Source organism: Epinephelus lanceolatus, chromosome 11 (genome assembly GCF_041903045.1).
Source record: "Epinephelus lanceolatus isolate andai-2023 chromosome 11, ASM4190304v1, whole genome shotgun sequence".
In the NCBI taxonomy this organism is placed as follows: Eukaryota; Metazoa; Chordata; class Actinopteri; order Perciformes; family Serranidae; genus Epinephelus; species Epinephelus lanceolatus.
The window spans coordinates 24,991,085-25,011,472 of record NC_135744.1 but is presented as its reverse complement, the minus strand read 5'-3'; the positions used below and the strand labels follow the sequence as shown (position 1 = coordinate 25,011,472).

Genomic DNA, 20,388 nt, shown 5'->3' with positions numbered 1-20,388 from the left:
GTTTCATGTTTATCTTCCCTGCCTGCCTGATGCCTCTGTTACTGATGCTGGTGCTGCACTGCTCCCCTCTCCTCTCTCTTTCTCCCTTTGGCTGCATGTTTTTCATCATCTCAGAGCCAGCCCGAGCTGAGCAGGAATGCAATGCCTCCTCTTAACCTCGAGCGCTGGTACCAGGACATCATGGCTGCTGGAGACCATCAGTCATGTCCTCCACCGCTGCCTGCAAAGTCTTTTTCCACACGCAGACACAGTCAGGTAAATTCTACAGGGGCACCAACAGCAGGCCAGATGCACAGTGCTGTCTCGAACCCCTGAATGTGACGTTCACATGAGCTACTTAACTATCCCTACTTCTATGACTAGGAGGCCCTCTAGTGGACACAACAAGACAGAGTAGTTTTTCTGTAGTTGAAGGAACAGTGAGAGATGCTGATATTAGTCCAGTGATTCCCAACTGATCCAGCCACAGGGTCCAGATTTCTCTTTAGTCATGTGTTCAAGGTCCACACAGCTCAATGTATTCAGCATCATACTTGCATTTGGCCATATCATCGAGCTAGTTTGCCGTCTTTGTCAAGTAGCTGTCTGTCAGTCACTCACTCTACAGCGGGGAAAGTCAAAACTTGCTGCCGGAAATTCACTGTTTTTTTTTTTTTTACAAACTTGACATGTTCGCGAATCACTTATGGTCTATTTAAAATGGCCCTGGGAGCCACTTTTGGACCAGGACACACCAGTCTAATCTTTAAATGGGTACTTTATCCTGCAGGGTAAAAGTAAACCATTTTATAGCTGTGAATAAAAAAACACTGTGAGCTGGAAAAGGAAGTCTTGTCTGACAGTCTTACATGTACTGACTGACAAAAAGTTTAGGCCCTTCTGTTATCAGTGCGTATATACACCAGCGGAGAGCTGACATAAATCAAAGTGCTCCAGCATCAGTATAGACAAATAGTGTTGGTCAATATTAGGATCAGCTGAAGAGGTGGGATGCAGTAAAAGCCCAGAAATAAATGCAGTCGAGCATAAGTATAAAGTAGCTGAAAATTGAAATGCTCAAGCAAAGCACAAGTACCTCAAAACTGTACTTGTACAGTGGTTGAGTAAATATACTTAGTTACCTATACGAGCACTGCCCAGAGGTGTGCAAGCAAGTCAGCAACCACAAACCAAATGAAATCCAAAATCTCAATCAGTTTCAATCTTTTTTACATCCAGAGAAGAATGTAAAGGAGGTAAGAAAAAACATGTACACGTCCTCCTCAAATGTGAAAAATATAATGGACAGATCTGTCTTTCTCCTCTCAGCTGTTGAAGTCCAAATCAGATGGTGAGGTCGGACAGGCAGCATCATCGTGCACACTGCCGCACTCCAGTGGTGCCGCTCATGAGAAAAGTGCATCCGCTAAGGTGAGCACATCAGTTTAAAGCAGGGGTGTCAAACATATGGCCCGGGGGTAAGTGTCGGCCTGCCAAAGGGTCCAATCCGGCCCACTGGATTACCTTATACACCTAATCGTGGCAAAGAGGTGTCAGGTTTCAGGAGCAGGTTAAACACTGGGTAGCTTTCTTCATGTAAAATGCTGCTTCAGAGGCTTTTACAGTTCTTTTCTTTCACTTTAGTTTGGTGTGGTGATGTTGGCATTAATACACAGCAGTGGAAATGTACAGGAAAATACACATGTAATGACAGCGAAGAGTCGACTGACTGAATGTGGAAAAAACTGAGAAATATTGTTGAAACTGTATTAATTTAGGACATTAGGACATCACAGGCTGTTTGAGGTAAGGGAAAATATTTGGAGGTGTTTGTTATTTATAGGATATTATGCACTGGTCTGGCCCACCTGCGATCAAATTGGACAGTTTGTGGCCTGTGAACTAAAATGAGTTTGATACCCCTGATTTAAAGGAAATACTTAAGCCACAAAATGACCATTTGTATATCAATAAGTAATGACGTGTTACCTTGAATTTATTAAGAAAACTTTGTTTTTCTCACATGCCTCCATGAAAAAGGGGAACATATTGATTTACTGATAGAGTGGGAACCTCCTTTAAAAGCAACACTATATCAAGACATCTGTTTACAAACTCTCACACATGCAGTAAAATCCCATCTCATTTATCCAGTCGTATGATTAGTCCTTCCCACACATGCATTATCACTGAAATCTTATTATTTAAAACACTTCCGGATAAACAGTCTCGCACACAGATGAGCGCCTGGGCAAGTGCGTGTGTTTGAATGTGTGGATTCCACTGAAATTCCACTTCCCAGCCAGTTCATTGGCCATGAAGCAACAGGCGTGGGTGAAAGGCTGCAGAACTCCTGGCCAAGACATTGGAAACAGATGTTTCGATATAGTTTTGTTATCATTAAAATGCAGCCGACACTTTCTGCAGTTCAACAAGAATTTTCATTGTTTTTGGATTCTTTATTCACCATGGAGGCATGTGAGAAAAATTACGTTTGCCTCACAAATTCAAGGTAACAAAAGGCCCGTTTCCACCTAGAAGTTCCTGGTACTATTTGGGGGGCAGGAACTTTACAGGAACGTCCTCTCGCTCCGCACACCTCAACCGCCGTGTCTCCACTGAGAGGGCGGAGTAGGAGGAAGGTTCCTGTAAAGTTACCGGGCTCTGGATGTGACGTAATCGTTGCGCGACCATTTTGACCGGGGCAACGACTTTTAAAAATGCCAGCTATTTTGTCGCTTTCTGTTGACATCACATCCCACCTTGAGTATATCCAATCAGCACCAAGTAAACCCCAAGCCCCACCCAGGAGTTTTTCGGGCCATTCTGAGTACCTACTCCGAGGCAGGGACTTGTTTAGCCCCTGTAAAAGTTCCAGAACTCTGTCCTTCGGTGGTGGTTCCTGCGGTGGAGACACACACTAATGTCCCCAGCTCCGTAAAATTACCCCTAAGTTCCTGCAGTGGAAACAGGCCTAAAGAGTGAGTAGTTGTTATACAAATGCACTTTTGGGGGTGAAGTGTTTTCCTTAAAGTCTTAACTTAAGACTTGAAAGCTGATGTCTCAATTCTTTAATTAAAAAAGCCTCAATTAACAACAGTAAATCTATATCAAAACATCTGTTTACAATCTCTCACACAACTCATGCAGTATAATTCAAGTCTCATTTATCCAGTCATGTTCTCAGTACCTTCAAAACACATGCATTTTTGCTAAAACCTAAATAATTAAAAATGAATTGAAAGTGAAACTTATCTATGTTCCCTTTAAAGCCAGACTCCAGTACTAAGGTTTCATTGTGAAATGTCATGTTTTGGAGAGAATGTGACTGGATAAATGAGACTTGGATTATACTGCACGAGTTGTTTGAGAGTTTTTAAATGAAGGTTTTGATATAGTTTTGGTGTTAAACATGGTCTCCAGTAAATCAATATGTTTGCTGTTTTCTGTGGAGGCATGTGAGAAAAACAAAATTTTTCAAAGGTAAAAACAAACAGTGGTAACACAGCATGACTTACTGGTTTACAAAAGGTCATTTCAAGGGGAAAGTATTGTTTAACATATGTATATTATATAAAAAATTCTAGGTAACTGAATGTGTGGTGCTGTCTTTGTGTTTTTCAGGGGTTACAGTTGATGCTGAGAGAGATGTCCAACCCATTAGACATGGACTCCAGGTGTAAGCTGGCTCTGCAGAGCAAAGGTACTAGACTTTATCTATTGAGCACACTGGAGGGTTTCACCTGGCATGCACTCATAACATACATCTGTGCGAACAGTATATCAGCAGTGTGTCAGGTCTACAGATTCTGGATCTCATAGCAATGATTTGGCAGTATCAGTAGAGGGCACTGTAAGTCTGTGACAGCTGTCTCTGCGCCCTCTCCGCTCCCACAGATCTGTCACCCACAGTCCATCACTCCATCCTGCATCACCAGTCGCCACCGAGTGGCAACCAGGCGTACGACACCCTGAGCCTGGAGAGCTCCGACAGCATGGAGACCAGCGTCTCCACCGGCAACTCCGCCTGTACCCCAGAAAGGTGAGAGACTGGAAAATGAGCAATTGGCTCTGTTTCCATGGGAACACTCAAGTCTGCCCCGTCTCCCAGGAGAAGGGTCACTGCGCTTTGTTCCCGTGACAACATGTTTTGTTAAATGTCTGCTCCCGTGACTGCTGGTACACTGGCTGTTGCCATGCCAACCTCTTCAAGTTTTCAGTGCCTCATGAAGTTAGGAGTTAAAAGACTCAGTTTACGGCTGCTCATGAAGAAACCTTTGTCTCCTTCTCCTCCTGCTAACACTGTTTGGTTTCCAGGCATGTCTGTTTACTTTTTTCATCCTGAGCCTTGTCGTAGCTGTGTCATCAGACACCCCTTCCCTCTGTGTGTTGTAGTGCCTGCGGGTTAGAGGCCCAGAGGATAGAAGAAATGGAGAAGATGTTGAAGGAGGCGCAGCAGGAGAAAGCCAGACTGATGGAGAACCGAGTGAGTTCTTAACTTCAGTGCTAAACAGTTCTGGTGTAAAGGTCTGCTGCTCCCTAACATGACTGGACATCAGTTATCATCAGTTATCCAGTCACTTTCTATACTTCATCTCCTCCAAGTTAATTTCAGGTTTCAAAATGTTTGGTCAATGAATCAGTTAGTTGGAAAACTAACCAGCGACTACTCCATTAGCCTAATAGATTATTTAAAGGAACGGTGTGTAGGAAACTTGTGCTTAGCATGAGCTCCCAGTTACAATTCCCTCAGTTGTCACTGTTCAGGAGGTTTATAACGGGAGCCAAATTATCCGTAGAGGTCCCCTCCTCTCCAAAACAATTGAACCAGGTAATTAAAGCAGTAAAAAACACTGAATATAGCTGTTTCACATTACAAGTTAGTGTTTCTCTGAAGCTGTTTGCACATAACAGACAGCCAGCTCACCCTGCACCTGCTATGTGAACACACCTTTTTTCTTTAATAACTGAATCTGTGCTCACCTCATTTATGATGCACACGTTCAGGAGGTTTTTACTGGTAGCTGAATTATCCACAGAGGTCTCTTCCACTCCAAAACAAACAACACAGTGATTTAAACCTGTAAAAACACTGAATAAAGCAGTTTTACATTAAGGAAACATCTGTGTTTTTACAACTCTGCTTGTCGCAGAAGGGTTGCTAACTACAGTGGCTGGTGCAAATACACGTGGTCCTATGGCCCTATCTAGAGCCAGTGTTTGGTTTGTCCGTTCTGGGCTACTGTAGAAACATGGCAGTGCAACATGATGGACTCCATGGATGAGAACCTGCTCCCTATCTAGATATAAAAAGCTCATTCTAAGGTAACAAAAATACGAGGATTCTTACTTTCAGGTGATTATACACCATAGAAAACATACTTATATTATACTCCAATTCTGCCAATATATCCCCCTAAATTCTACACACTGGACCTTTAAGTATTTTTTAAGCAAAAACACTACAAATTAGGTAGTTCCAGATTTTCAGATGTGAAGATTTGCTGCTTTTCTGTGTCACAGATGATAGTAAACTGAATATCTTTGAGTGTTGGACTGTTGGTCCAATAAAACAAGCAATATGAATGCATCTTTATGGGCTTTTGGATTTTAAAATGGCCATATATAATTTTTTTTAGCATTTTATAAACAAAAAAATGTATTGATCAATCAAGAGATTAAGTGCCAGATTAATCAAAGTGAAAACAATCAGTAGGTGCAGCCCTAATTTCAACTAATACATGAAGTTATCCCCTCACCTCTGGCCTAATCGATTTAAGCTGCTTTCAGTAGTGAGAATAAAATAGATCTGCACTCTCAAGAGTCACATTTATGTTTCTGGCACTGCTGTGAAGGACATCAATAAAAATATATAGATTATTTGTATGGTTACATATTTTGTTGCTGGAATTAGGACCGGGCAATATGAATAAATCACGTCATCATATTACTGTCATAATATGGCAAATTCATGCTAATCACATATGAAATAGCAAAACTACTATTCGATGCAATAAATTCCAATATGTTTCATTGTTGTGCATTTTATTCAAAAGGATTAATCCGTTAATTTGGACTGCAGATTGTGTAAAACTAACATGATGTGATCACATTACTTCCCCTGAAAGTTGATAAGCATTAACTTTTTTATTTATTGCAGGAGTCTCATGTTTCTCCTGTTTAACAGATAAAAAAAAACTAAGTTTATCAAAGTGATCACTCGGCTCAAGGTGTGGTGAAATGTAGCTGTAAGTCGTTTGTTTACCTTTGTATTATTTCTACATGTTGAAACAAAGCACACCTGTATGTAAGTATCTGAAAGCTGCAAAGGATCATTTTACATCAGCAAAGCTTACCCTTCTATATACAGACTTAAGGGATATATTTTACAAAACCCTGGATTGGGACTTGAATTCTCCTGTGCCTCCTCTGACAGTCGTTCACTTTGTATTGCAATATTTGCCTACCATTTACATATTCTCCCCGTCTCCCTTTTGCCCCTGTTATTTTCCCTTCTCTTCTCTCCATCTGTTCCTCTTTCTCCTCTCCCGACGCTCCCAGGAGAGGGAGGTGCAGGCTCGGCGGCAGATGTTGGAGGAGGAGCGGAGGAGGCGAGAGGAGGCCGAGAGGAGGCTTCAGGATGAGACGGCCCACAGGCTGAGGCTGGTGGAGGAGGAGGTGAAGATGAGAGAGAAACACTTCTCCCAGGTCAGTGGAGCAGCGGGAGGAGACGGGCGGCGGGAAGAAGAGGGAGGAGGGGAGGGGAGGGGAGGGAGGAGGGGATGGGAGACTTGGGGGAGAGGATGAGAGGCGAGACACTAAAGAGAGGCTGGGAATATGGGAAGATCAAAGATTGTCAGGGATGGGAGAGAATGAAAGGGAGGGTGGAGAGAAAGAACAGAGAGAAAAATAGAGTGGGGGAGCACAAAAAATATAATGTGCACATAATTCATGCTTTAATCTTGACAGAGTATTTAATTACCAGTCATCTGTGGTATGAGTACTGTCAGTAAACAAATAACCTCAAATTATCAAATACAAACGCACCTAGTTCCACCTGGGTTCAACTTAAAGCTGCTATAATCAATATATTTGAATTACCAATGTATCAAAGGACTATGTGTAATATGAAACCTCTTAGTGATGAACCCTCAGAGTATTACCACCTGACTCTGTAGCTCCCAGTTTTAGGCCTTGTTTTGGTTTTACGTACACAAGCAGGCAGCTGTTCTCTGCTAAAAATCTCTGACAGGATTACTGTGAGCTACCCGCTCAGCATCAAATGGACAGACGCAAGCTGTGTCTCAATTCAGGGGCAACAGGACCGACATCGGCCACAAAGGCCACGTCCTTTGAAGACCGCATCGGCTAAACCGAATGGTCTCCTAAAAAGATCGGCCTGGTCTGCGGTAGATTTCCTGGTTGCATCACCAGTTGTTTTGCCCCGACCCGTTGGGATGCCTGTTACCTAGCAACCAGCTGCGAATGACAAAAGAAGGAGTAAGCTAGAAAGTTAGTTAGCCCTAAGTCATGGACCCAGAGATTGTTATTATATCTTTTATTTAATTATTTAATACTTGAGGAGATGATTCACCGCCGGAGACACTGCTGTTTGATATATTTCAGGCTGATGGTCCATTTTCAGGTAAACTTATTAAATTAGGATTTTAGTTAACCTGTCTAACAGTTAACCATTAGCTAGTTAACAACCGTTAGTTAACTTAATATATAATTGTCACCGGCACGCAATGCATCTCGGGAAAGGCTGGGCCACGAAGGATTCATCCGTTGCATCCTCCAAATTCTGGTAAAGAAGGCTGCATTTTTCGGCCGTATTTGAAGGAGCCTTTGGAATGGGACAGTCTTGGTCGCACCAATGTGACGCCATTGGTCTTCAAATACAGCCTTCGAAGGCTGCAGCCCCTGAATTGAGACACAGGCACAGTTAGCGACCAGCTGAACAAAGTTGAGCTTAAAGTCAAGTCAATGTTGGACCCCCATTCAGAACCACTACTCTACATAAATACTAATGTTGCTCTGTATCAGTATTTAAAGATATGCAAATGTTTGCTAACAAGTTCAACATCTCAACCTATGTCAGTGTTATGTTTACAACTTGCTTTTGCTGCCCCCAAGTGGCCAAAAAATGAGTTAATGCAGGTGTAAGTCATAAAAATAAGGACTCCACACTTGACCTGCGCTTGACTGTCCTGAGACTTGACTCAATGGAAACTTGAGTCTTTAAAGGAATACTTTATCCTCAAAATGATCATCTGTATATCAGTTACTCACGCCATTACCTTTAATTTCTCACGTCCCCATGGTGAACCAAGAATCTGAAAGTGGAGAAAATTCTTGATGAACAGAAATCAAAGGGGACTGCATTTAAAAACAGCTTACAAAACATCCATTTACAAACTCTCAAACAGCTTGTGCAGTATTTATCCAGTGGTATGCTCAGTACTTCCGAAGTCTTACACAGGGATAAAGGCCTGGATGCATTTGAACTCGAGCATTCCATTGAAATCCCACATCCGTGCTCGTTCAATGGCCATGAAGCGACAGGCGTGGGTGAGAGACAGCAGAACTCCTGGCCAAGTAGTTGGAAACAGATGTTTTGATATAGCTTTTATGTTGTTGAACGCAGCCCACATTCACTTCATTTCATCAAGAATGTTAGCCCCCCCCCCCCCCCCCAAACAAATAACCACATTACTCCCATGTCTTCATCCTCTCACACACACTGATCTTCTTCACAGGCCCGTCCGATGACACGTTACCTGCCGAACCGTAAGGAGGAGTTTGACCTGCGTGCCCACGTGGAGTCGTCCGGCCACAGCATAGACACCTGCCCCTTCGTCATCCTCACAGAGAAGATGTGCAAGGGCCACTTGGTGAAGATGGGCGGCAAAATCAAATCATGGAAAAAACGCTGGTTCGTTTTTGACCGTATCAAGAGGAACTTCTGCTATTATGTGGGTGAGGATACAGCAACGTTTCCACATTATATTTGTTTAATTATTTCTGCTGAGTGATTTGTTAGTTGAGCTTTATTAAACAGGAAAGTCTCACTGATTGAGACATTTATTTTCAAGAGAGACCTGAAGATCAGTCACATGAGATCTAAATTAAAATGATCATAAAAGTTATGACAAATACAGAAGAATGGTGTTTATAACTTCTAAGTTTAGTTGCAGCTCATTTCAGTAATAAGGAGTCCTGGAGACCAGTCTTCCCCTGTTCAGAACTGGTACAGTGAACTTTTAAAGTGAATGTATCCTGTCAGTACAGGAACACACATTGGAACTGGTATCTCGTACATGATGAGAAAAAATTAAGCAGCTAAAGTTCAAACACAAACACTGAGAAAGATGAAGAAGCCAAGAGCTCGCTCAGTTTCACATTCAGTTAGTTCAGGGAGCCTTAAGGTGCTCTTGAAGATGAATAAACTGATCACAGATAGGAAAACGTTCTTCAGGCATAGCTGAGCAGAGCACAGAGAGGAGTGCTGTGGTGAAACTACAACGTTCCGGAGATGAACAACTTAAAGCGCATCCAGTGGATATATACGCTGGTGAAAAATAATACTTCATGATCAAGGTTGGAACTGAAATTATAAAAGGAATATAGGCTACTAGTCATAAAAGTGAAACGAAATGGAAATGAAATGGTCAAATTAGGGATGGTTGCTCATGCTCACCCTTCTGTCCATTTACATTTGTCAACATTAATCCCAATTAGTATGACTGTATGAAAAACTAGAATTACCGCCTCACAGTTGTGTGCCTCCTCACACCAGGCAAGGTGCACAACAGTTTACATTCATGTCTGTGAAAACATGGATGCCTAATACACCTCCTCCCAGCAGCACAGATCTACACAATCAGTCTCAAGGTGGACACCCAAAATTAGTGTCACCAATTCAGTACTCAACCAAATGTCTCCCCTTCTGTTCCTGAGTTATGATGTTGAATAGTGGAAAGAAAAGTGTTTTTGCAGAGCATTATGATGTCACAGTGAAGCTGACCTTTGACCTTTTTGATTTAATAGTCAACACCTAATCATATTATCCTGTTAGACATTTGTCTGAAATTTGCCATAATTAGTGTATGAATTCTTGACATGTTTTGTGAGGTCACAGTGACCTCTTGACAACCAATTTTTTTGACCAGTTCATTTTTAAGTCCAAGTGAACGTTTGTGTTCATGAGAATGAGACGGATGTAAGGTCACATTAACCTTTACCTTTGACCACCAAAATCTAATCACTGAAGCACTGAGTTGTCAAATGTGAATAAATTCCCTCAAGGCATTCTTGAGATACCGTGTTCACAAGAATGGGACGACAGACAGAAGAACAACCCAAAAAACAAAATGCAGGCATAACATGTTTTCATTTTTAAATGTTGCTGCCGCAAGGAACTGTGGGACAGAATTATCTCCTCTCCTTTCGTAAAGGATGGTCCAGTTTACCCTGTGCTAACGGAAATGAGGAAGGAAGCACTGAAGCACCTTTCCTCAGCATTTAGGGAATTCTTCCAGGTCATTTCACTCAGTTTGGAACCTTCCTCAGCAAAAAAAGGACCGCTCAACCACATCCCTGCTCTTCATCAGGGTGGAAATAGTAAAACAGACTCATGGTTCTCCAAATAGGACGGCAGAGGAGATACCCGCACACCAATATAACTGGGCTGGACAGAAACAAAAAAGGTTCACAGGCCATAAAAGTGTCAATTTATCTAGAACATCTGTGCACAAAAAGAAGGGTGCTCAAAGTGCAAAACATCAGTCCATGATTTTCGTTAATTTTATTCAATTAATTTTTGCACTTTGAGCACCCTTCTTTTTGTGCACGGATGTCCTAAATAATTTGTTTTGTTTTTTTTCATTGATCTCAGCCTGTGAACCTGTTTTTGTGGCTGTCCAGCCCAGTTGCATTGTTGTGCAGGTATCTCCTCTGCCATCATTTCTTGGTTGCCCATTGTACCGACGCACCCAAGATAAACTTTTTTGTTGCCCTAAGTAGGCGCAGTTTCACACCAGCCCTTAGACTTTGCACTCTAAATAGACAGTGCACCCAAAATGTACAGTATCGCAAATAAATCAAGTACACACACATACAGATTTAACAATGATATCAAAATACTAATAAACCCAAAAATGTGAAAAATATACATATATTGACCACACAAATTAATCATAGCAGTCCCATCAATAGGTACAATTAAGACATGTATAATTAAAATGTGTTCATAATCTACTTCCTCATTCAAACCCAAATCTATTAATGCATCAACTGTAAAAACACAATAGGTTTCCCTCTTCAGCAGTTTGTTCAATCATTTATTTTTCTACCCTCGAGACTATCATGTCCCACATCATGCTTTGTGTGGACTCTGCAGACACATCTGTATATAAAAAAACGTGTCATATGTTAAGACTGTCGATTAGAATCCTCTTAAAATTTGTAAACACCTCTTAAAGAGCATCTTAAGCAAAAAAAATCACTCTCTTCCTCCCTCCGCTGTGCCTCTCAGGCCTAAAAGTTGCAGCCTACGTTATTAAATACTACTCAATGACATGTGAACCAGGTTTTCACAGGATGCAGGACTAATAGCATGACTTGAATGAACTTTATTGGATCCTCTATAAAGGATCCTTTTGTGTTCAGGTTCTGCTTAACTTGTCCAATTAAAGTCTCAGGCCTCATTTACAGAAAAAGATTTGGTCAAACCAGTTTGCTCACACAAGAATCCAGTCCAATGTAGATTTCATAAACTCAGAACTTAGTGTAGAAAAGTTCCTGCAGTACACCAGGCCAGGACCTGATTTATTCAGTTCAGCCGAAAGCAGTGCCGAGGCGCTTCTGAGAAATGTACACTTCGCTCTCTTTCCTGTGTTTTTCAATAAAACCCGACTTCTGTCCCGACCAGCGTTTACTCATCTGGAGCCAAACACTAATTAAAGCTGCACTAAGTGGAATTTTCCGCCTCGTTCATGTGTGTTAAAAGTCAGTTTGTAATTCATGTCTACCGGACTGTCCCCCTGAATTTGAAACGAGAGCAGTTAGTTTTCTGAATAATTCATGAGCGTGTTTTTTAAGACATAATTTTACAATCAAGTTGAAAATAGAATCCGAGTACATTTTCATTACTGTCGCCCCTGTTCTCTTTGCTCCTCTCTCTCTCTCTCTCCACTCACTTGCCTAGCCTTTTCACCCCCTTACTCCTGACGAAGATGATGGTGATGATGGTGATGAAATAAGATGCAATACTTTCTCTAGATGTGTTTTTCTTGGGGAGGAGGCTAGCTCCTGGCTTGTTCGTGACTAATAAAACGAAACTCACATTTCAAAAACATTTATCTCATTACTAAGCAGATTTGACTTATGGAAAAGGGAAAGCAAGAGAAAGTGTCAGACGTATTTCAAAAGATTGCCTTTAATTGTTGCTGGATGTTTGCTTCTTTAGCCGGGTGCTCCAAGTGTGCATGGAAGAGACAAAAAGACCAATGTTTATTTGAACAAGAGTGGAATCCAGAAACTCTTTGAACCGATTTCATTTGAAGAAAATTGATCTTAGACGTGAGAAAAATGAAATGCCTACAGTTTAGCCCCAAACTAGAGAAACCCATCAGTCCGACCGCTGCGTCCGACGAGCTGCAGCCACAGGTTTCCCTCAAACATAAAACTCTTCAGTGTGAGTGACTTTAAATGCCCAAAGATATTCTGTGAATGGAAAACAGACATCCAAAGGACCGGACAGAAGGTCTGACCTGCTGGAAGGGGAATGTTGAACCGATCTGATACACAAAAGAGAGGCGCTTCTTTTTAAGTTTACAAAAGACGTGAACCTCGCCGGCAGGGAGGAGGCTGAGGGGGAAAAAAAACACCATAGAGACGATCCAGAAAGTACGACTGAGGAAAACAAGTCAAATTAATAGGATGGCAAAGACTTCAGGCATAGCTTGAAATAGACTTGCACTTTTAATTAACTTTTACTGTGATACTGTGCTGCTCATACCTATTCATGGGTTATGTGTTGTTGGGAAAAAGAGTTAACACCTCTTTTTTTTTTGCTTTACAGCTGTTTTTGTCTCTGGGTTCTCCATCTAGATTTAAATTAGTGTCCCTTTATTTCACTTACTTACAAACTACTTTTATGGCAGGATTTTATTTGTGTGAAAAGCCACAAGATTAATAAAAAAGATGCAATTTTTCCTCCTTAAATTAAGTCACAACAAACAATCCTCATCTCTTCAGATATATCTGGTATTCACGACTGAATCGCTCGGACCTGTCACCGCTGACAGACAAGGCAAAGGGAAATTTGTCTGAGAGTAAAATGACTTAAGCAGGAAATTACAAAAGAAAAGGTCGATCACACATTTTCATCAGTTTTATCCTGGATAAGTTTACAGATTTTACTTTGTCATTTATACAACACATCTATTCGACGTGTGTGAACTGTTTGACAAAAATATTTCTTATTTTGTGCCCGTTCTTTATTTCTTTTTCATGACAAAAAATATTTCTAAACAGGAGCAGAAGTAAATGTGCATCTTATTTTATTTTTGTATTTTTTCCAGATCATTCTGTTGTTGTTTTTTAGGCTAAAATGGCTCAAAAATCCCTGAAAAGGCCGCATGTTTAAAGACAGATATTGTAAAATTAAATATTATTTGTGACATCTATCTACTGTTCCTCTCTCCAGGTGCTTGTTAGAAAATAAAAAAGAGACAGCTCGTTATTATTTGACCAAACATGAAATGTATCCCCACATCTGATTGTGATTGTACTGTCTGCCTGGGCTGACAGAGGTCTTGCATCAGTACAAGACGTAATGTAATGTATCTTAATATGTTTTTCTTTCTCTTTTCTCCTCTCAGACAAGCACGAGACCAAACTGAAAGGACTCATTTACTTTCAGGCGATTGAAGAGGTTTATTACGATCACCTGCGCAGTGCCACAAAGGTAACGGACGCTCTTTTTTCCATTACTTACAGTTGAGAAATTCATCTAGGATTTTATAATGTTTGCAGGGATGTCGATCATTTTTAAATTTAGCAATAGTGGAATAAAATGTGAAGGGTTTGCTTCCAAAATTCTAAAAATGTCCTTACATTTACCCCTAATGAACTTTATTTCAACGTGTAATTCAAAAAAATAATTTGTATTAAAATAGTATACTCATTTTAGAAGAAAGCAGTTGGTACTTTCATTCATAATTTATGGTTACTGTGAGGAGGTTTGACTGTCTGTGAGCAGCAATTGAAACATAATTAAAATGTCCTGCTGCCAAATTGGATATCTGTGTTACATAAAAATGAAGACGTTTGCAATTGAGAGCTTTTTTTAGTTGGTAAAATCCATATTAGACTGGGTAAAATTGATTTTTCTTCTTCTTAATTTAAGATACAGGATGTTACAGACTATAAAAACACATTTAAATGTTAGTATGTGCTGGTATATACTCTGTTTGTGTCTGAGGAAAAGATGCAACAGGTGCAGCCTGCAGTCTAAAAGGTCTCCCTCTCTCCCTGTGCTCCTCCAGAGCCCCAACCCGTCTTTGACCTTCTGCGTGAAAACCCACGACCGCCTCTACTACATGGTGGCCCCGTCTCCAGAGGCCATGAGGATCTGGATGGATGTCATAGTAACGGGCGCCGAGGGCTACACACAGTTCATGAGCTGAGGGACCACTGGGTGGCAGATTTGGAGGATGACAGGGACTGAGGGAGCGACCCCAGACACCTGCGAGCCAACCTGAGCCGCAGCTGGAGCTTAAATATGAGACACACGGCCTGACGGTGTGTAACCGAGGCACATTTGAAGAGACGTATAATGTGGGGCTCTCATAAAAAGCCTGATGCCTTCGAGCAAATGAGGGTTTAGTGTTGACAAAGGTGCAATTCAAAGAGTTTGTTAAGAAGTTGTATTTATCTTTCAGCCGCTATGAGAAGGAAAACAGTTTGAGCAACCTGCCAATGGATCCACGAAAGGAGCTCTCAATTACATCAATCACATTCTGCTACCAAAATGTAATTAATTACAATATAATTTCTGATATTTCAGGAGGAACACTTAATATAAGCTCCAACAGTTTCCACCTCTGTAGCCGATGTGTGCGTGCAGTGTTATCACTCTAACGATGCCTTTCCCTCCTTTTTTGATACATTTGTACTTTTTTTTCTTCAGTTTGTAACTTTTCTCAGATGAAAGATTAATATCTTGATACTTCAAAACACTAAAAAGGAAAAATTTAATAGCAAATATTCTAAAAAAATATTCTAAAAGAGTCATATGTTACTTATTTGATTCAACATTACTTGTTGCTGCATATTTTATGTAATGTTTTGTCAGATTTCTACAATGCAAATGTTAATATCACTCTATATATTGATTTATTCAGGCATATAACTCAACATTAATCTGTCTGTACTTTACATAAATATGTCAAAGAAAACCTTCTATGAGCATTTTAACAAAATCTATAAATTATAGTCCTATAATGATGCTGTAAAACGACCGTGTACATGGAATAATAAAATTATATGGTGCATCTGTTGGTTTGTTTTGCCTGGTGAATTAGTTTGCTGCAGACAAATTGGTTAAACTGAGGACATTCAGTTACAAACTGCTTCCTGCTTCCTTAATTAGCTCCTCACGCAAACAAGTCTTTAATTACCAGCTTTCTTTAAATAATCTCATGCGCCCTAATGAGCAGCGAGCGTTCACATTTAAATGAGAGCACACAATAGGTGTTCCCTTTTGCAGCTTCTCTATTTACACAAAAACAGTCAGGTGGTTTGATTTGTTAATTGGCCTGTTAACTCGGATTGTCTACAGAAGTTGTTGCAGAAGTTTTGAAATCATAAACCATATTTGTGCAGTGTTTCTAGCAGGACGTAATTAGTTATGTGGCTCGTGCCGCACGAGGTAGGCCACATAAATATAAAAAAACATGAAGTGAAATTACATGCAAGTTAACATGTATGATTCAACATCGAGAAATTTGAGATCATGTAAGAGAAAAAAACCCCATAAACAAACTTGTATGAAAATATATTCGCACAATGTATCTCTTCTCGTGCTCTGGTGCATGTGCAGATAGATGATAATATACGACTGTGGCTGTGTGATTAATTTATTGCAGGGAATCACTGGAATATTTAACAGACGCGCAGGTAATCACGCAAACACACATTACCCCTGACAAGTACAGATTAGACTCAGCACTTGAAAGGTTAATTTTTAATTGCCCTGGTTTGAAGTGAAAAACATTTAGTGGTTCTTATTCAAATTACCAGTTCAGTACTTAAAACTCAGACACTAGAGGGGACTGCATCTGTCTGCAGCTCACTTGACAGCGTTCACACCAACTGCGTCTCTCTGACCTTGGGAGAGATTTTCACACATCGTGCCATTCAGTATCTTTGAGTCTCTGGCGCACCCGGCTGAATAATAAACAGATCTTTAAGAGGGCAGTGTGAGCTCATTACCGTGGTGATGAGCATGAGTGACACCCAGCCTTATTGTTGGTGAAATATTAATGAGCCCTGGGTGATCTCCACTCACTTTCACACGCGCAGACTGGCCTTTCCCCGAGGCCTCGGGAGCACAAATAAGATTGTCGGGCTGTGAATTAGCACGGGTCTTGCATGATTTTGTCAATATTAATGGGAGATATTAACCGTGTCTGAAAACAACCTCAAAAACTCTGATGAAACGGAGATATCTGTCGGATAAGAGGGCGAGTTTACAGCTTCACCTGTCAGAGACTTCCACACGCTTACACCCTTCACTAAAAATTTCAGCGCAGATGTTTGTGATTTACAACTTTTCATATCCACATGTGAGTTCAGAGTAATTTAGGAGATTAAAGAGAGAAATCTCCTGCCCAGCCCCAAACATGCCCACACACACACAAACACAAACACACACACTCAGACGCAGCAGATGAAAGAAGCCTTCACTAAATGCATCTGATACACCAGTGAAAGTTCCACTCTTAATGTTTACCGCTTTGAACAAATCATCTTCTCTCGCTTTGAAGGCGATGTAAAATGACACTCATGAATTCCAAATAGGGTACACAATGTACAAATCGTTAAATTACAATAAAAGAAACATGTTTTCGGATTTCATGGCAGGCACAACAATGATATCTGAAAAATATCCAGAGGGGAGAATAAGCAGAAGCACCAGCGCTGACCTAATGAGGCCAACAAAAACAGAGATAGTGAACACAACTGCACCCCAGTGTGGGATATTATTCTTTTTTATTTCCTTCACTAGCAGCCATGAAACTGAAGTACTTTCCTTTATCACTGCAGTGTGGAAACATGCAAGTATCATACTGTGCGTGTTCAGTGCTTCTATCAGCCCAAATTTTAGTTAATAAATTGTTTTTTTTAACTGTAAAAATACTAACATCTCATATAATAGAAAGTGAAGTAAAGGATTGGTTATGTGGGCTCTGTTTTTAAGTTTCCTGTCCATTACATCATCATCATTTTGGGGAACAATGTTAGGGTACCATGGCCTTGACCTTTGCCCTCAGTAAGTCTGGTGATGTAGGAATTAGATTTATAGTTGTATTAATATAAAAACATCATCTTCTTGACTAAATTGTAATGTGAAAATGTTGCACAGTAAAGCCAGCTGTTTTAAAGTGTCATTCTTAAACAGATGAATTATTAAGTTCAATATGAAATGAAGTTGAGTGACTGTTAACGGTGAGCAAGAGAAGCATATGGCATGAATGAATATCGGCTGTGTAAAGCTCAAAGGCGATAGACGCTCAGCCTCTGGGGTTTGAAAGGCTCTGCAGGGCAGCGTGATACGGCTTGAGTGCTGTGAATGACACCGAGGAACCTTTTGGGACTTGTTTGCCTAAAGAGCTAAAATTCTGAAGGACACAAGTGATGCACGAACGGTAAGTCTGAGTTAAAACCTGCGATGCTAAATTAATTATTTCGCAATCTTGGTAATTCTGCTGTTATTGTTGTTCATGACTTCATTTTTTTATACAACATTTAATCCCATTAAACAGATATCTGCATATGAATGCACAATCTGTAGGCAACAGGACAAGACTTTGGTATCGGAAACATTCTGGTTTCTGTCTGATGACTGAGTAGAATTGACCAGTGATGTTTGAGTGGGTTTTGGTTACATTCAAGTTAACAGAGCAAAAGAATCACAACGTACTGACCAAATGCAATTTCAGAAGGCAGCATCGATCATCTGACAATGCTTTAGCTTTTAATTAATTTTGATTTGGGGGAATAAATTGGCAGAAATCATATATAATATATATAAGTCTGTTTTCTTATGCATAATGACTTAAAAAAAATAACTTTCATGTTTTTGTTACCTACAATGGGCTATTTCTATACAGGAGCAGATATCCACCGAATTCGCCATGTTGCACCGCCATGTTTCTACAGTAGCCTGGAACAGACAAACCAAACACTGGCTCTAGACAGGACCATTTGCGTTTTCATATTTTCATGTCAGCCACTGGTGTATGAAGCCCCTCCGTGATGAGCTGTGTCGGAAAAACGCTCATTTGTAATGTGAAACAGCTTTATTCAGTGTCATATCTGGTTTAAATTAGCAGGTGTGTTTACTTTGCAGGAGAAGAGACCTCTGAATAATTCGGCTCACGGTAAAAAACTCCTTAAAGTCTGTATCTTCAGATAAAAGAGAAAAGGGGTGAGTGAACATTAGTAGGTGCTGGGTAAGCTGGGCTGAACAGCATCGGAGAAACACTGATTGTAACATAAAACTATTTTAAATACTGGTTTAACTCACCAGGTCCATTTGTTTTGGAGAGGAGGAGATGTCTGTGGACATTTCGGCTCCCTGCAAAAACCTGCTCAACAGCTGGATCAGAAAAAGGGTGAGCACACATTATCAGAGATTATAGGTGAGCAAACACTAGCAGGTGCTGGGCTATTTGAAATGAGCCCACAGACTGTATAATGATGATGGACAACATGACAGCTTCCCCAAAAGTGAAGCCAAAACATCTCAATCTCCCCCTGGTGGCTGGCTGCATTACAGGCCATAAACCACACCCCCTTTAAATTAGCGGATGGTACATGGGCCAAACTTAAAGATCAAAATATATGTCAAATAATTTTTCCCAAAGATGTTTTCTGTCATTTTTGGTAGTTCTAGTCACGCTGATGTGCTCAAGTGGTTGTTTTTGATACGTTTGGTTTTAATTAGTTATTTGATGCTTTCAATAAAGGGGGCTTTACGTCAGGGTTGACAGCTGTGTGTGCCAGTTGTGCTCTTGATCAGTTGCGCTCTTTGGGATTGATCAGACGGGTCTATTGACAGGAACTCAAGACCATAGAGATTGGTACTGCACAGACTTTGGCTCCAAATGACATCATCAGAGCAAGATGGCAACAGCCATATCCGGAGTACTTTGGCTTCATTTTTGTGGGGGTAAGCGGAGACTCATTGTCCATCTTTCAATACTAGCTATGGACGATGCATTATTCAGTCATTTTTAAAGATTTTGATCACCTGGTCTGTTTGTTTAGGAGAAGAAGAGACCCCTGCAGATAATTCAGTTCCCAGTAAAAACCTCCTGAGCAATGAACACAGAAGGAATCCTAAACAGGAGGTCACGCTTGGCACATGGGAGAAGTTTAAGCTGGTTGTAATCTGCAATCCTCACTGCTACATGCCGCAACATCCTACACACTGCTCCTTCAAATGTATCTGCTTTCATATGCAGATATTTGTTTACAGAGATTAACCAAAATGTCCATTCGTGCCTCTTCAAGTGCTCATCGGGGTGTTGACAATGACCGGTACACGGAGGAGGAACCCCTGAAATACTAGCTGTTGCTTTGGGAGGTGTTGTCAAATGATAGCCGATGGATTCCAAGATTGTGTAACACTTAATTTCTCCATCCACAATATACGCCAGTCTATCAACCTGCTGATATTGAAGTTAACTTTTACAATACAGGGTTTAATTTGTTTCCACACCAGGTCAGTACAGGCTGAGCTTTGTGCCTTCAGGATGCCGTTAGGAATTAGAGCTGGTTAAAGGTGATCTCCTAAAAGCTGTGACATCCCGAAGGGGCACAAAACAGGCACTGTAGCCCTTAACATCAAACACCTCTAATTTACCGCGAAGTCCTTGAGGAGTAGTAAATAAACACAACCCTGCGACTAGCTGCTTCACATCTGTCAAAGCCGAATGCAAATGAAGCTAGCCAACACACCGATCATGAATGAAAATTACATTATGGTTGTCACTTTTTTTGAAACTTGATTAACTGTTTTCGTGCCAAACAAATAAAGTGATTTGTAGGCTGAACACACACAAAAACATCCACAAATCCCCCCTGAGAGGCTCCCATTCACAAGTCATAACTGAA

The 20,388-nt window shown here is 40.8% G+C and overlaps 1 protein-coding gene across 8 annotated transcripts in view; it reads left to right on the top strand.

Annotated features, from left to right (window-relative positions):
* The window catches only part of phldb1a (pleckstrin homology-like domain, family B, member 1a), a 40,676-nt gene extending 25,137 nt beyond the window's left edge, over positions 1-15,539 (top strand). For 7 of the 8 annotated variants that reach the window (XM_078172401.1, XM_078172400.1, XM_078172402.1 and 4 more), the window contains 9 exons: positions 115-255; positions 1,309-1,410; positions 3,604-3,682; positions 3,877-4,021; positions 4,375-4,465; positions 6,541-6,687; positions 8,739-8,958; positions 13,866-13,951; positions 14,532-15,539. In XM_078172401.1, the coding sequence (XP_078028527.1) occupies positions 115-255; positions 1,309-1,410; positions 3,604-3,682; positions 3,877-4,021; positions 4,375-4,465; positions 6,541-6,687; positions 8,739-8,958; positions 13,866-13,951; positions 14,532-14,672 (1,152 nt within the window). In that variant the 3' untranslated portion in view covers positions 14,673-15,539. The remainder of the gene's footprint in view (positions 1-114; positions 256-1,308; positions 1,411-3,603; positions 3,683-3,876; positions 4,022-4,374; positions 4,466-6,540; positions 6,688-8,738; positions 8,959-13,865; positions 13,952-14,531) is intronic. The other variant, XM_078172406.1, reaches the window with a different exon arrangement.
* The last annotated feature ends 4,849 nt before the right edge of the window (positions 15,540-20,388 follow it).